Source organism: Periophthalmus magnuspinnatus, chromosome 24 (genome assembly GCF_009829125.3).
Source record: "Periophthalmus magnuspinnatus isolate fPerMag1 chromosome 24, fPerMag1.2.pri, whole genome shotgun sequence".
Taxonomy (NCBI): Eukaryota; Metazoa; Chordata; class Actinopteri; order Gobiiformes; family Gobiidae; genus Periophthalmus; species Periophthalmus magnuspinnatus.
Genome location: NC_047149.1, coordinates 5,787,572 through 5,802,440, shown reverse-complemented (window position 1 = coordinate 5,802,440; position 14,869 = coordinate 5,787,572). Strand labels below are relative to the sequence as shown.

General features: G+C 42.1%; 1 protein-coding gene across 1 annotated transcript; it reads left to right on the top strand.

The window, feature by feature from the left end:
* The first annotated feature begins 7,150 nt into the window (after positions 1 to 7,150).
* LOC129457407 (zinc finger protein 37-like) lies at positions 7,151 to 9,911 on the top strand. The gene is made up of 3 exons (XM_055232367.1): positions 7,151 to 7,255; positions 7,744 to 7,858; positions 8,003 to 9,911. Exons 1-3 carry the CDS (start codon positions 7,162 to 7,164, stop codon positions 8,793 to 8,795), a joined length of 1,002 nt encoding a protein of 333 aa, XP_055088342.1. The 5' UTR covers positions 7,151 to 7,161; the 3' UTR covers positions 8,796 to 9,911.
* Positions 9,912 to 14,869: the final 4,958 nt, after the last annotated feature.

Genomic DNA, 14,869 nt, shown 5'->3' with positions numbered 1-14,869 from the left:
GAGTCCACAGTGGTGATGGGGGAGTCCGTCAGGGTGAGGGGAGGCAGGGGGGCTGTGACTTTCCTGAAGTCCACGATCATCTCCACTGTCTTCTGGGCGTTGAGCTCCAGGTTGTTACTGCTGCACCAGGACACCAGCCGGTCCACCTCCCTCCTGTAGGCAGACTCATCGCTGTCCGAGATGAGTCCGATGAGGGTGGTGTCATCCGCAAACTTAACCAGTTTGACGGAGTCGTGGCTGGAGGTGCAGCAGTTGGTGTACAGGGAGAAGAGCAGGGGAGAAAGTACACAGCCCTGTGGAGATCCTGTGCTTATAGTCCGAGTGTCCGAGACATTCTTCCCCAGCCGCACGCGCTGTCTCCTGTCTGTCAGGAAGTCAGTGATCCACCTGCAGGTGGAGTCAGGCACGTTGAGCTGAGCGAGCTTGTCCTGGAGCAGAGCAGGGAGGATGGTGTTGAATGCAGAGCTGAAGTCCACAAACAGGATCCTGGCGTAGGTTCCCGGGGAGTCCAGATGCTGGAGGATGAAGTGAAGGGCCAGGTTAATGGCGTCGTCCACAGACCGATTGGCTCTGTAGGCAAACTGCAGAGGGTCCAGGAGGGGGGAGGTGAAGGACTTGAGGTGGTGCAGGACCAGGCGCTCAAATGACTTCATGACTACAGACGTCAGCGCCACAGGTCTGTAGTCATTAAGTCCAGTGATCCTGGGCTTCTTGGGGACGGGGACAATGGTGGACAGCTTGAAGCAGGCTGGGACGTGACATGACTCCAGGGAGGTGTTAAAAATGTCCGTGAAGACAGGAGCCAGTTCCTCAGCTCAGAGATACTGAACACTGAAACCAACCACAGTTAAAGTCTGGTAAGTGAACCTGTGTTGAGCATTATGTTGCCTCTAGGGATGGGAGTATCGATACTGATGTATCGATAAATTGATACTGACTCAGTGCAAATGTGGGTATTGGCATTGCAAATATTAATATTAATTAGCATTTGCTAGCTTCAATTTTACACACATTTCAGAGTTTTTGATACTAAGGAATGACTTGATACTCAATACCGATTCCAATCCCAATGACAATAAACAGCACTTTATTTAGACAACAGAATTGATTTTCAACATTCAATGGCAGCACTCTCTCTCTCTTTTTTTATTTTCCCATGTGTCTTATATCTGTGTAATCCTCAGTGTGCAGTAGGTTCATAGTGGTCCATGGGTGTATACTAGTCTATGTGTCTTATACTTGTTCTGATGCAGCTGAAGATCCTTCTAAAGGTTAATTTCTATTCTGTAAACAGGGTAGTCCATGAGGGGGACAAAGGAGTCTATTGTCCCTGGTACCAGGGCTTTAGGGGACCAGAATTGGACCCTCTTCCTATTAATTTATATTAGAGGGGGCCCCATGTGAGGTTTCTTGTGAAATTTCTGTTGACAGACCTGCTTGTGAATGGCAAGGCAAGGCAACTTTATTTGTATAGCACAATTTGTATACAAAGTACATCAAAGTGCTTTACAAGACATTAAAATCACACAAATCAAAACATAAATAATCACAAATAATCATCATAAATTTAACCTTAAAACAGAAGAGTGCAGAATAAAAACTTTTCAGTCATATGCTGCATATAAAATGCAGCTGTTTTGAGCCTGGATTTAAACATTGTCACAGTAGAGGCCTGTCTCACATCTTCAGGAAGAATGTTCCAGGTTTTAGCTGCATAAAACTGAAACACTGATTCTCCATGTTTAGTCCTGACTCTGGGCACCAGCAGGAGGCCGGACCCTGAAGTCCTCAGAGAGTGAGATGGTTCATATGACACTAACATTTCTGAATGTGACTTTCTTAGTAACGATACTTGCTCAAATGAGTATCTAATTTCGATACTAGTTTCAGTATCGATAAGCATCTGATTTTTGATACTTTTAACAACCCTAAACCAAATAGAAAAGTAATTTTAACCTTTACAATTTTTACATTTGTGATCATTCAAAAGTTACCGTTCAGCCTATAGTTTATTTGTATATGTACTTTCCAGCTTCTTCCAGCTCTGGCCCTTCCCAGAATCAAATGTCCGGTGATGTCATTTGGTGGAAGTACCTCACAGTTGGTGTACTTTTCATAACTTCATCGGCGCATCAGGCATACGTCTCAAACAGTAGTGTCGCCTTACCCCGTCTCACTTACGGCCATTTGTGGAGCTGTCGCGCTGCTCAGCTTAGCATTACGTGATATCTCCACTTTATATGACAGCCTGGTCCAGTGCTTTCAACAGAGAGACCCTTTTCCCATGACTGATACTGTGACTGCTAGCGACACAATAGCTTAGCTCCCAGAGTCTGTGTAACCAGTTTGTTATGCACTATAAGTTTAAAATTGCGTACCGATCAATTCAATGGGTTATCAAAAGTATCAAAAATCTGACACTAATCAATAATAAAACCAGTATCAAAACTAGATACTCATTTGAGCAGGTATTGATACTAAAAAGTCACATTCACAGGACAGAAATGAACCTTTTCTGAGCTGTATCTTTCACAAGTATAAGACACATAGACTAGTATACACCCATGGACCACTATGAACCTACTGCACACAGAGGATTACACAGATATAAGGTAATATAAAAGAAAGTACTATGACTTTAATGCTGAAATGTTTATTATCATTGTGGTTTCAGAACCAGTGTTGAGTATTTCGTAGTATTGTAATTGAGTTTGACATTTTAGTATCGTGCAAAACTAGTGTGTAATACAATATATTCATCAACGAACAGAGACACTATGACAGGTATGACTCAGTACGAGACAGGGGAGGGGGCAGTACTTCTGTTTTCCTCGTCAGTGGAAGCACAAGGACAAGTGAAGCTCAATGAATCCCAACACACCCACTCACCTCAGGCAAACTTCACTTTCCATAAAGAACTCTTTATACTTCAAAAGACTACAGTACTTTTGTAGGATTTGGAGTTCAAAAGTGAGTCCATCTATTCAGCTCTGGTCTCAAATAATCTTAAAAGAACAAGTATTATGCTAAATTGACCTTTATGAGCTTTAAACCATTTCATAAAAATGCCTGGAGTTGTATTTTACTTCATTCATATTGGTTTTATTAGTCCTCTGCCTCTGAGCTTCACCAAACACTTGAAGTTCCCACTATTGTGACGTCATAGATAGAAGCGCACTGTTTTTAAGTACATAAATCCTCACTAGACTCATTTTAAAACATTTCTGCCTTCAGAAAAGACTGTTCATTAATGCTGCGTACATACATCAACATGTGCGGATATGTCCCCCATTAATACTTTAAAAAAAAAATACTTTTCTCTGTGAGCTGCACCAGATAAGTATATTTAGCACTGAAGCTGATGATGTCTGTTTGTTTTTGTTTTTTTTTGTTTTTTTTTTAATTAGGCATTATTTTAAGTTTTAAATCTTGTAGTTTCAAAGTAAAAGTACTCAAGACCAGGTTTAAGGTCAATAAAAATACAGTACATAGAGTATTCATGGTATTTGTTCTTTAATTGCGAAAAAGCTGACATTTTGTTTGAAGAGGAGATTCTACCTGGATCAACTAAAAATGAGATTTTTTTTAAATTTTTTTTTTTTACTACGCCATCAAGTCATTGTGGTTTATTACACTTTAAAAAGCCTGTATCCATTTTTTCCATGTATTTGAGCATAGTGTGTCTTGCCGCAGTACAGATATATTGCGTAAGCAGATCTTAAGTTCAAAATAAATCTGCTTCGTACGGTTTGTGTGTAAATATAAAGCATTGCCTAATCGTCAACAAATGTCTAAAACCAGCGAAAGAGTATTGTGCAAAATTGACTTTTTGTTGTAATGTTGTTCCCTCATCAAAAACATGCCTGAAGAGTTTTTAGATGGCATCCGTGCATGTTTGAGTAATTTTGCCATCTCTCCTGGGCCCTATTTAAACTCTTCTTACGGTTAGCAGTAAGATTCTGTCCAAAGCTCCGCCCACAAATCTACATCGCCCATGCTCCCACATGACAATTCTACATAAATATACAAAAACATGATGCAAAACTGTACACTACAGCTTCACAAGCCTGATGTGATGTGCAGTAGTTTCATGAGCAGCACGCACACTGCTGTTGTGATAGCGCTCTGAAGGGGGAGTGACTTAGTGCAGAGAGCAAAGTGAAACGAAAGTGAAGTCTATAAAACATGTTAATAAATAGTTTTTGATGAATATAACTTATAGGAAACAAGGTGATCTAAGTATGTTTTAGCAGTTAATGCCCTATAGAAATGTAACACCTCGTCTTTAATGTCCCGGGCCGCTCATGCTGAGAAGCAGAACGTCTCGTCTTCTCCTCTCCTTCAGACAGCTGGAAGTAGGCTGCGCTCGCTAAACTTAGACGCCCAATTAGTCCACAGCGTAATGAGCTGAGGGGCACCGAGGAGCAGATTTCCCCTGAGCCCGAGACCTTTTCTCCAGCCCCAATCTCCAAATGAGGTCTGCTCTGGTCTGGTGATGTGTACAGACGAGAGCAAACATAGTGCTGTACCTGAGTCTTAAACATGTGAAAAACAGAACTAATTAAACAGTTTACAGTGATCCAAAGTTATTCCTCACTTACCTTATGCATTCAGAGCATCCTAATTATTCACCGTGATGAGTTTATAAGCACTTTTCACAGCTCTCAGAGACCAGTGTGGTGCACTTCCTGATTATCGGACAAAAACATGCTTTATAATTAGATGCAGAGACACACAGCAGTCTTATTTTGAGCTCAAGAGCTGCTTATACAAATATATTTACCACAAGTACTATGCCAGTAAGAAATGATGGAAAAGAAAAAATGTGCACTTTAATAGCAGAAATACAGTCACTTTTAGAGATAGTGCGCCCCCTGCAGCCCCTTATAAGAATACACTGTCAAGGCACTGACTCAAAAGTGCATTTTTAATGAACTTAAGCAGTATACTTAGATACAGAATATAATGCTGCCATATATATATATATATATTTTAAAAGAGCCAGTGTTTCCCAGGAGGACTCTGTTTGCAGCTAATGTTATGGGGTTGTGATGCTAACTGGAAGCTCTACTCTGTCTGAGGCTCTGTTAAACTTTCATGAGCTTTAATTTAACACAATCTGACCAGAAAGAGCTGGTTTAGTTGGAACAGATGAGCTGATTTGTGTTGTTTTGTGTCTTTTAAATTAGCCACACTCACCATTTTTGTTGAAAATCAAACAAAACGACACACGCCTTTTCAAATTTTTCTTGCCTTTTCAGACTATAAAGTTACCAGGCTGTGTTCGTTAATGCGTTTATTGTGTCATCGTGGTAACTGCTTTACATTCTGCGATAGACATACATGCAGCGTGGTCTCACTGCAAAGTATATATATATATTGCAAGACTGGTATTCTGCAAAGAGACGGAAAACAGCCGACGGCTGCTCAAAAAAAACCTCGAAAATGCATATTTACTATCACCAGGACAAGGTAAAATAAAAAATAAGGTAAAATGTTACTTAGTCCTGCTTTAAATATGAAATTCGAGTACAATTTCTTAAAAAGCTCTATTGAACTATATATCTCTCCTTAGAACTCCTTAGACGTCTCATTCCTTTCCAATGATCCAAGTGTTTTCCATGAAACCAGTGAACATACCTCTTGATATCATGGGCCCTATTTGTCCACATAACTCACACATCAGTCAGACCAGTCCTTCACTTGTACTTTCACTTGTACTTTCACATGTGCGGCTCTGGTTTCGTACAAGGCTCCACTCTTCACATTGTTGTCGCGGCTGACTAATATCTGGCACTGAATCAAAGCAGGAGAGAGCTCTGCTTAGAACATTAGGTATTCTCTTGGATCCCCCTGGAGCGAGGAGCCGGGAATCCCACACTTTTACCAAAAAGACTGGGAAACGATTCAGATCTGACCCCTCCCAGAATGAACCTCAGAAGAAAAGTGAAAAGTAAACTAAAGGGACGCTATGTAACCTTTCTTGGTCTGCCACCTGTTTGTCTCCATGGAGATGTTACTTCGGCTAAAATTACATGGACTCAGATTTTATTTAATGAAAACTAATGTTTGAAACCTCCTTAAAAGTGAAATGAAATCCTTTGAGTGTGAGTCATTGCTCATGTTTGCTCAGGCATTTAGTTTGTCTTTCTTTTACTTGTTTTCTTTCCTTACTGTATGTTGTAAAACATGTCATATAGATGTGAAGATGTTCATAAAGCCTGAATGGTGCACAACATATAGTGGCAAAAAACAGTACTTTTTTTTTTTTTTTATTGCTACAGAAATGCATGCGTTGTTACTGCAGGGTGGCCTCTCCAGAGATCTGACCTGTAACTTGACCTGCTGGTGTCACACTCTTACTTCTATGGAGATAGTGAAGTGTAATGCCATCAGAGGTGTAGTACTAAATTCTGGGCCCTTGGAACAAATCATCTTGGTGGACCCTCACTACCCGGACTGGGCCCTGGGTGAACAGTGCCCTTTACCCCCACAGTGTGACGCCCCTGAATGCCATACTGTGGTACATTCCATGGAGACAAACAGGTGGCCTCCACAAGAACTAGTTTATGATAGGGGATTAGAGGTAACATTTCCAAAAAAAAATAAAAAAATGTCATTATAGCCAATATATTATTTCCAGCTCAGATGTATTTGTCTTATTCAGAGTCAGGACTCTTCACACACAGCACAGGCGCCATTAAGTCAGGATAAACTGTACATTTATTGAAACAAATATCAACAAATGCAACGCTTACGGCTACAAAAACTTGAACAGTGACTTTCACATAACTAAAAAGACTGAGCTGTGCCAATAAAGAGATAGCCCGCCCTCATGTGGCTGAACAAGGAACTACACCACACCTGTACGATTATGAGGCTGTACTTGATCATACACATTTATGCTGTTTCATTCGACATGATTAAAGTTAATTATAGCCTACACAAATGACTCTTCTTTGATAAGAGTGTAGAGGTGATTCCATTATGAAAACTGCAGAAAAACACCAGGGAAACCATTTACAGATTTAGATAAACTAAAAAGGTTCAAGGCCACTGCTGTTAAAGAGGAGTACCTCTGTTTAACAGCAGAGGGCGACACTGCGCGTACAGTCTGCAGGAAGCGTCTCTGATGTGTTTGCTCACAATCAAAGTGTGAAAATGTCTGCAGACCAACCGCTCGGAGCTTTGGTGAATGTGCAGCAGTCTAAAGAGAAAGACCAGAGGAGCCCCAGAGCCGAGCTGCACAAGGCGGGTGGGTCTCATGGATGTATAACACAGTCTCGTGATGTGGACTTTACTCAGATGATCAGCGCAGATGAATGAGACTATAAGAGGCTCAGGGTCATACAGGAGGCGCGCGACTCATTCAGTAGGTCCTCTTCTAGATAAACTGACCTCACGTAATGTTTGTGGTCCACAGCGCAGAGGATGAGTGGAGGAGAGGAGTGTGTGCGCAGAGGAGCAGGAGCCGCCGAGGAGCCTCTGCGCATCATCTAAACGAATGGGACATTGGCTGAAACAATAAACAGTCTCTAACAACAGAGAATCTACAATTCTTCAGAATAAAAGAAAGCACTTACGAATTTTCATGTAGGCCTACACTTTTATTCAAAAAATACTGGACCATTTTTACTATTCCTTCCAAGTGAAAGCTGCAGGTCTTAAGATGAGGGCAGGAGACACATCATCCTGTACAGTGACAGGTGTTTTGGTAAATGTGTTTAGTATTGTCTCCTGCAGGTGCCCAGATGCCTTCAGAGACTCCACAGATTAAAGTGGAGCCAGAGGAGCCAGAGGAGCCAGAGGAGCCAGAGGAGCCAGAGGAGCAGAGTGTCAAACAGGAAGAAGAGCTACTGTAAGAGTCAAACATGAAAATGTGTTGTTTAAATCCATTTAGCATTTTTCTTAAGTTTTCAAACAATCTTAAAACTTATTTTGAGTTCATTTCCAGTGGACATTTTAAACATTTCTTATTGCTATCGTCATGTTCTTGTTCCAGTGCTGTGTGTGTGAAGACAGAAGAGTCCTCACTGCTTCAACAAAGAGAGGACACACAGGGTGAGGACATCAGAGCAGAGACACATGTCCACAGAGAGGACATGAGCGCAGAGACACATGTACACTCAGAGACTGAGGGACACACGGAGCACTCCCCCGACACTGACAATGATGGAGACTGGAGAGCTCCAATCAGCGGTTCACCTGCACAGATGAACACAGAGGCAGATGGAAACAACTACAACCAGCTCCAGATGAGAGCCAGAAGCACGACTGCTCCAAACTCAGGTCTATTCCCCAAATATAAGTCTGCACCAGAGACCAGAGCCAATGTGGACAATGGAGACAAGTCAGGAGCAGCCGAAAGAACTGAAAGAAAGAAATACCAGTGCTCTTTTTGTGGAAAGAATTTTGGGACTAAACAGGATTTACAAAGACACACTAGAGTTCACACAGGAGAGAAACCATTCAGCTGTTCTATCTGTGAACTCCCCTTTACTCAAAAAATTACCCTTAAAGTCCACATGAGAACACACACAGGTGACAAACCATTCAGCTGTTCAGTCTGTCAGAAAGCCTTTAGGGTAAACTCTACTCTCAAAATCCACATGAGGACTCACACAGGAGAGAAACCATTTAGCTGTTCAGTGTGTAAGAAAACATTTCCTCAGAACAGTCACCTCGCAGTCCACATGAGAACGCACACACAAGAGAAGCCATTCAGCTGTTCATCCTGTGACAAAACCTATGCCCACAAGTCTAATCTCACGTCACATATTAGAATGCACCATTGATTGTTTTGGTATTTTGCAGTTGATGTCATTTGTATTCTCCAGGGGGGGTGATGCTAACTGTTGGCACTGCTTTGTTTGAAGCTCTGTTACTCAAGTTAGACTTTAATCTGAGCTTATTTTACCACAATCTGACCATAAAGAGCTGATCTAGTTCAAACTACAACAGGTGAGCTCATACTGTTAAACAAATCCCTCTTAAATAACAATACAGTCAGAAGCTAGCTAGCATTAGACACCGGTCACTCTCACCTTTTTTTTTACTTTTCAGCTCAGTTCAAAAATGTAGTAGAGTAGAAAGTACAGATACCTGCTCTCAAAGTGAAGTACAGGTAAAAAGTATCTACTTTAAACTTTACTTACTTATTTTCCACCAGTGTATATAACCCAAAGCCTGTTAAATATGATCTATAGCTCCTATTACATGGCATCATAGGCCGACCTGTCTCGATGTCGGGACAGCAGACTCTCTTTGACAATTTGCTGAATGTCCCTCTCTGTTCAAAGTCCACTAGCTTAAAATATCCAGGCTGAAATTAATAAATGTGTCAGATTTCTAATGTGGCCTGTTCATCTTTGTTTCCCAAACTAAAATAATCCAAGTTCCCTGTTAATACTACTGACGGATTGTACTTTGCTCCAGTAGAGGTGACAGCTGTGCAGATACCTGCTCTGATGTCCTCTGTGCTGTGGACACCTGTGCAGATGAACATGTGGACAAAGTTGTTGGTTCCCTTCGATAAGGAAGGTTGTCCAGACTTCTTATATACGTTTATTTTTAAAATAGTTCTGTTGAAGCATGGCTGAAAAGTAATGTCTGACTTTCATTGGTTAAATTTCATAGAATTTTTATTTATTATTACTTTTGTCAGATTCAAGTTATTTTTGTGACCATTGTGAGTTTTTCCTTCATTAACTGCACCTTTCATTAACTTTCATTTTCATTAGAAAATGACAAAAGACCATTTTAGAAAACAAATACATTTCATTTAAATTTGACAAAATACACAAAGAAACCATGTACAATCTATATAGTAGTAGATTTTTATTTTATTTTTTGTTTGTATCAAAATTACTATGTGTATCACTGATTAAGAAAATAAAATTGAAGGTTGAAGTAAGTACAGAGCAGTGGGTGTAAGCCAGTAGCGGTGAAAACGAGAGTTGATTGGCAAGATGGTGACAATAAATAATGAAAGTAAGAGATTAAAGACATGCACAAACCACTTCAAAAACAAATTTGAGAGGGGAAATGAGAAGGGGAAACAACTATAACATGATTAGAAGCTCTGAAAAAACTATTTTGCAGAATAGGTCTACTTTAAAGAACACTTTATTGTCCCCATAGAGAAATTTGTCCTCTACCTCTAACCCATCCATCTACACCTCTTATGCAAGCTTCCAGGAGCAGTGGGCGCACAGTGCAGCACTTGGTGAGCCATTTCCAGATCTCCAGAGTTAGTTTTCGTCAGGGCCTTAGCTGTGCATGTGTGTGCTCTGTGTTGATAGTGGAAACCAGAATCAAACCCATAACCTTCTTGTTGTGAGGCATGAGTGCGAGCCACTCAGCCACCATGACACACTACAGTTTGTCAGGCCGTGCTGTCACCTATCAATTTGAACACAAGGAAAATTCTCTCACCTCAAAGTTTAGTGTGCTGCTCATTGAAACCCACTGAGACACAGGCAGAAACATGCAAACTCCACACATAAAAGCAGTGCAGTGTACACAAATGCTACAATAGTGACCTCTTAATCATGAAAACCAGGTACTGGAAGTTAATGTGTTATTAGTTTGTAACTGTTACATATATTTCACAAGAACTATTCCACTGAACAAAGTGCATTGAACACAAAGGACAAAAACACTCAATTGGCATTTCACAAGAATCACAAAAACAACATGTATGCTTTAAGAAAATATTATATTATTTGAAAGATTTGAAGGGGGGGGTTCATGTTTTAGTTGATGGGGGAAACCGGAGTACCCGGAGGAAACCCATCCAGACACGGGGAGAAACATGCCTCACAGCAAGGCCTGTGTGGAGTTTTCATGAGTGTTGCCACCGTGCTGCCCAAACACAAAAACAGAGAAGAGGGGTTGGTCTGGTCTGCTGCAGGAGGAGCCCTCGTCACCACCCGCTCTGTGGGAACAAACAAGACACAAGAAGAGGGGGAGCAGAAAACACAATATCTGATCCCTAACATTTTATATATGTTTTTTTGTTTGCTTGCTTCACACTAAAACACAAGAACCACACTATTTACATGCTATTTACAACAGAAATCACAGAATGATCACTAATACACACAGCACTATACTTAACATCAGGCATATTTTGGCAGATTTCTTAATTGTTTTTTTTTTTTTTTTTTTTTTTTTTTTTATTTCACACTAAAACACAAGAATCACACTATTTACAACAAAACACTTATGTATATTATGATACAGTGTCATAGTTAGTTGGCATCTGTGGAGTCAGAAATGACAGAAAACGGGACATGGATGATCTGAGGGCCCCTGCAATAGCAGCCGCAAGCGTAGCAAAGGGAGCAAGGAGAGCCTTAGCAGGAGGAGCAGAGAGGGCCTTAGCAGGAGGAGCAACGCGGGGTTTAGCATAAGGAACAGGGCGGGCCTTAGCAACACGAACACGGAGTCGCTTAGCGGGAGGAGGACGGAGGGGCATGGAGGGGGCGGAGGGGGTGGGCAAGGCGGTGGTGGCGGGGAGGGGCATAGCATGAGTAGCGGGGAGGGGCATGGCACGAGCACCAGGAAGGGACATAGCGGGAGGTGCAAGGAGGACCTTAGCAGGAGGAGCAACACGGGGTTTAGCATAAGGAACAGGGCGGGCCTTACAAAGACGAATACGGAGGGGCTTAGAGGGAGGAGCAGGGAGGGGAAAGGAGGGGGCAGCAGGGAAGGGCATGGCAGGGGCAATGGGGGTGGGCATGGCGGGAGCGGACGGGGTGGGTATGGCGGGAGCGGACGGGGTGGGCATGGCGGGAGCAGCGGGGAGGGGCATGGCGGGAGCGGCGGGGAGGAGCATAGCAGGACTAACAGGGAAGACCTCAGGAGGGGGAGCAACACGGGGTTTAGCAACATGAATACGGATCACCTGAGCAGCAGGGAGGGGCATAGCACAATGAGCAGAGAGGACCATATCACGATGAGCAGAGAGGACCTTAGCACAATGAGCAGAGAAGATCTTAGCACAATGAGCAGGGAGGACCTTAGCAGGAGGAGCAACGGGGGCCTTAGCAAGACGAATACGGAGCAGCTTAGCAAGATGAGCAGGGAGGGGCATCGCAGAAGGAGCAGGGTGGATCTTAGCATGTGGAGCAACGCGGGCCTCAGCAAGACGTATACGGCGCAGCTTAGCACGAGTAGAGAGGCGCATAGCACGAGCAGCACGGAGGGGCGTAGCCGTAGCGGTGGGAAGGGGCATGGCAGGGGCAGCAGAGGTGGGCATGGCGGGGGTAGCGGGGAGGGTCATAGCGGAAGTGGCGGGTAGGGGCATAGCGAGGGTAGCAAGGAGGGACACGGCGGGGGTAGGCAAGGCGGAGGCGTGTGTGTGTATTTGTGTAAATGTGTATGTCTGTATGTGCAAGAGTGTGTGAGGACTTAGCTCCTGATGTGAGGACGTGTGCAGGAGGTCTGGACGTCCGGAGCAGAGCTGGGCTTTGTCTCACACAGATCTGTGGAGAGAAACATTTGTGTCAGACACTGATGCTACAAACATACAAGAATACAGCAAACCCAACAGAAGGAACCAAAATGACAAAACTGTAGAGACCAAAACGCTTCTCATGTTGGTTTCTAAAATTTCAGTTTATGCCAAAAGCTGAACGCACATGGCAAAACAGCAATTGTTGAGCTCTTTGTATACATGTTAAATTAGAAGATACTGTTTTGTTATGTTTTAATAAACCCAAATGCATGTGAATGTTTTGAAATAATACATTGGTAGTTGGCTTAACCCAGTTATTCTGGCCTCTCAGTGTCTAACATGTCTGCAGTACTAGATCAACAGTGATTTTGATCAACAGTATTTTGATTATTTATCTAACTCTAATGTATTACCCTGAACTAATATAGTGAATTTGTCATGTTTTAGGTCAACTATATTTGCAGAGTGAAGACATGTTACAGTGTTTTTATGCACAGAGGTACCCAGTACCTGCAAAGAAACTGCATTCAGCGCATCCTCACAGCGCTCGCGAGCGGAGCACTGGTTTTCTCACGCGCACAATACTGACCTTTGAAGTGAGTAGGTCAAAGTTCACCTTAACTTATCTAAACTTCACGTATAATGAACATATGTTTAAGATATTGTCATTTTGAAATCTATATAAACGCAAGGGTGATTAAAAAAAATAGCAACAGAATAAAATTAAATTTGAGATGCAGCTCATTAGTGAGTTGTGCTATTGCGTCATCTATAACAGCCTGTAAAATATGATCTATAACGATTTAGCAGTTTTTGTTTTTTTTAAGCAAACTAAGATTACATTTAGTTATCACAGGATTACTGTCACTACTAACTGCTTTTAGTCCACTTTCATCCAGACTACTGCTCTTTGCTCCAGTAGGCCCAGGTGAAAGTGGCGCAGATACATGCCCCAGAATGGAATAAATATGATCAGGATAATAAATAAACATAAATCAGGAATAATAGTAACATACAGTGAATAGATAAGAGGATTAGAGCTGTGACTCACGGGGTCAGGCCCTCTCCCAAAAAGAGCCAAGTGCGTTCATCTGCTGATAGCTAACAGTGTATGTACCAAGCTAACAGTGTATGTACCAAGCTAACAGTGTATGTAGCCATGGTAACAGTACATGTGCATTATAGCCACTGCACTGAGAATGGATTAGCCCAAAAGTGAATTCAACTTATGAGTAGGCCAAGTACGTTTTACATTAAAACTAAATTACTCAAGTTGTTGTAAAGATACATAAATAATTACTCAAGTAAATACAGTATTATTATCTGCTGTATTTGACTACTGAGCACTACAGCCTCTGCCTGTGGCCTGTACACAGACTAATCGTTTTCATTTTCTATGAAAAGGAAATCAAACACAGAAGGGCACACATTTCTTTGAATAAACTCACTGTAAGCTTGATCTGGGTTTTGTTAAAATGCCATTTTGATATATTGGTTGTATTCTGTGTAAACCCCCATAACGTGAACATGAAAAGTGACAAACCTCACCTGTTTTCCTCACAAACGTCTCTATTCCGAGTCAGGAGGCGGTCAGTAGACGTCTGGGTGAAGTCTGAGTCCAAAGTTAGGTCTCCTTTCCGAAGAAATCGTCAAATGAAGTCAACAAATGCAGATTTTTGTCGCAGCCGAGGTTTGCAAAATTTGCAGGGATACGGGAGTGTTTGAAACACGCGCTTGGCAACAAGAGGACGCAGGTGCGCACTGACGTCACCACGCGCGCGTCTTTGCGTCATCTATAACCAGGAGAGGATGAAACGCTCAGTTTTGTTAAGTAAAAGTCCACATATAGGAGCAAAGAAAGTACCTGTTTGTGATGTATTGAAGTTAGAACAGACAGGCACCCGTAGACAGGAAGACACGTGTGTATAGTGAGCGGGAGTTGTGTGACATGCTCGGGGACCACAAGAATAAAAACCTGTTCTCAAAATGATCACTCGTCAAGCCTCCTGAGTCTTGAACATAACACTGTTCAAGATATACTTAAAGAGTAAGAAGTCATTTTGCGCATATGTTGAGGTCCTGTAAGTCTTCAAATGTATTGATTTTGATTAATAAAGATTTGTGCTGAATTTTGTTCAATAAGAACGACTCCATCTAGTTCTTTTTATTTGTATATTTTTGTTTGCTCAAATTATGAACGTGTTAAAAATAAACCCTCAACCTTTTCAGCAGGGCTCAAACAATCGTAAGCATACTTTTACTTTTCAGCTCAGTTCAAAAATGTAGTGGAGTAGAAAGTACCTAAAGCACACAATCCAGGTAGGACCAAACCAATCCTGCAAGCAGCGCACCCACCACCAAATCGACCGTTTGGACACATCCAAATGGATTTCATTGAACTTCACTGTG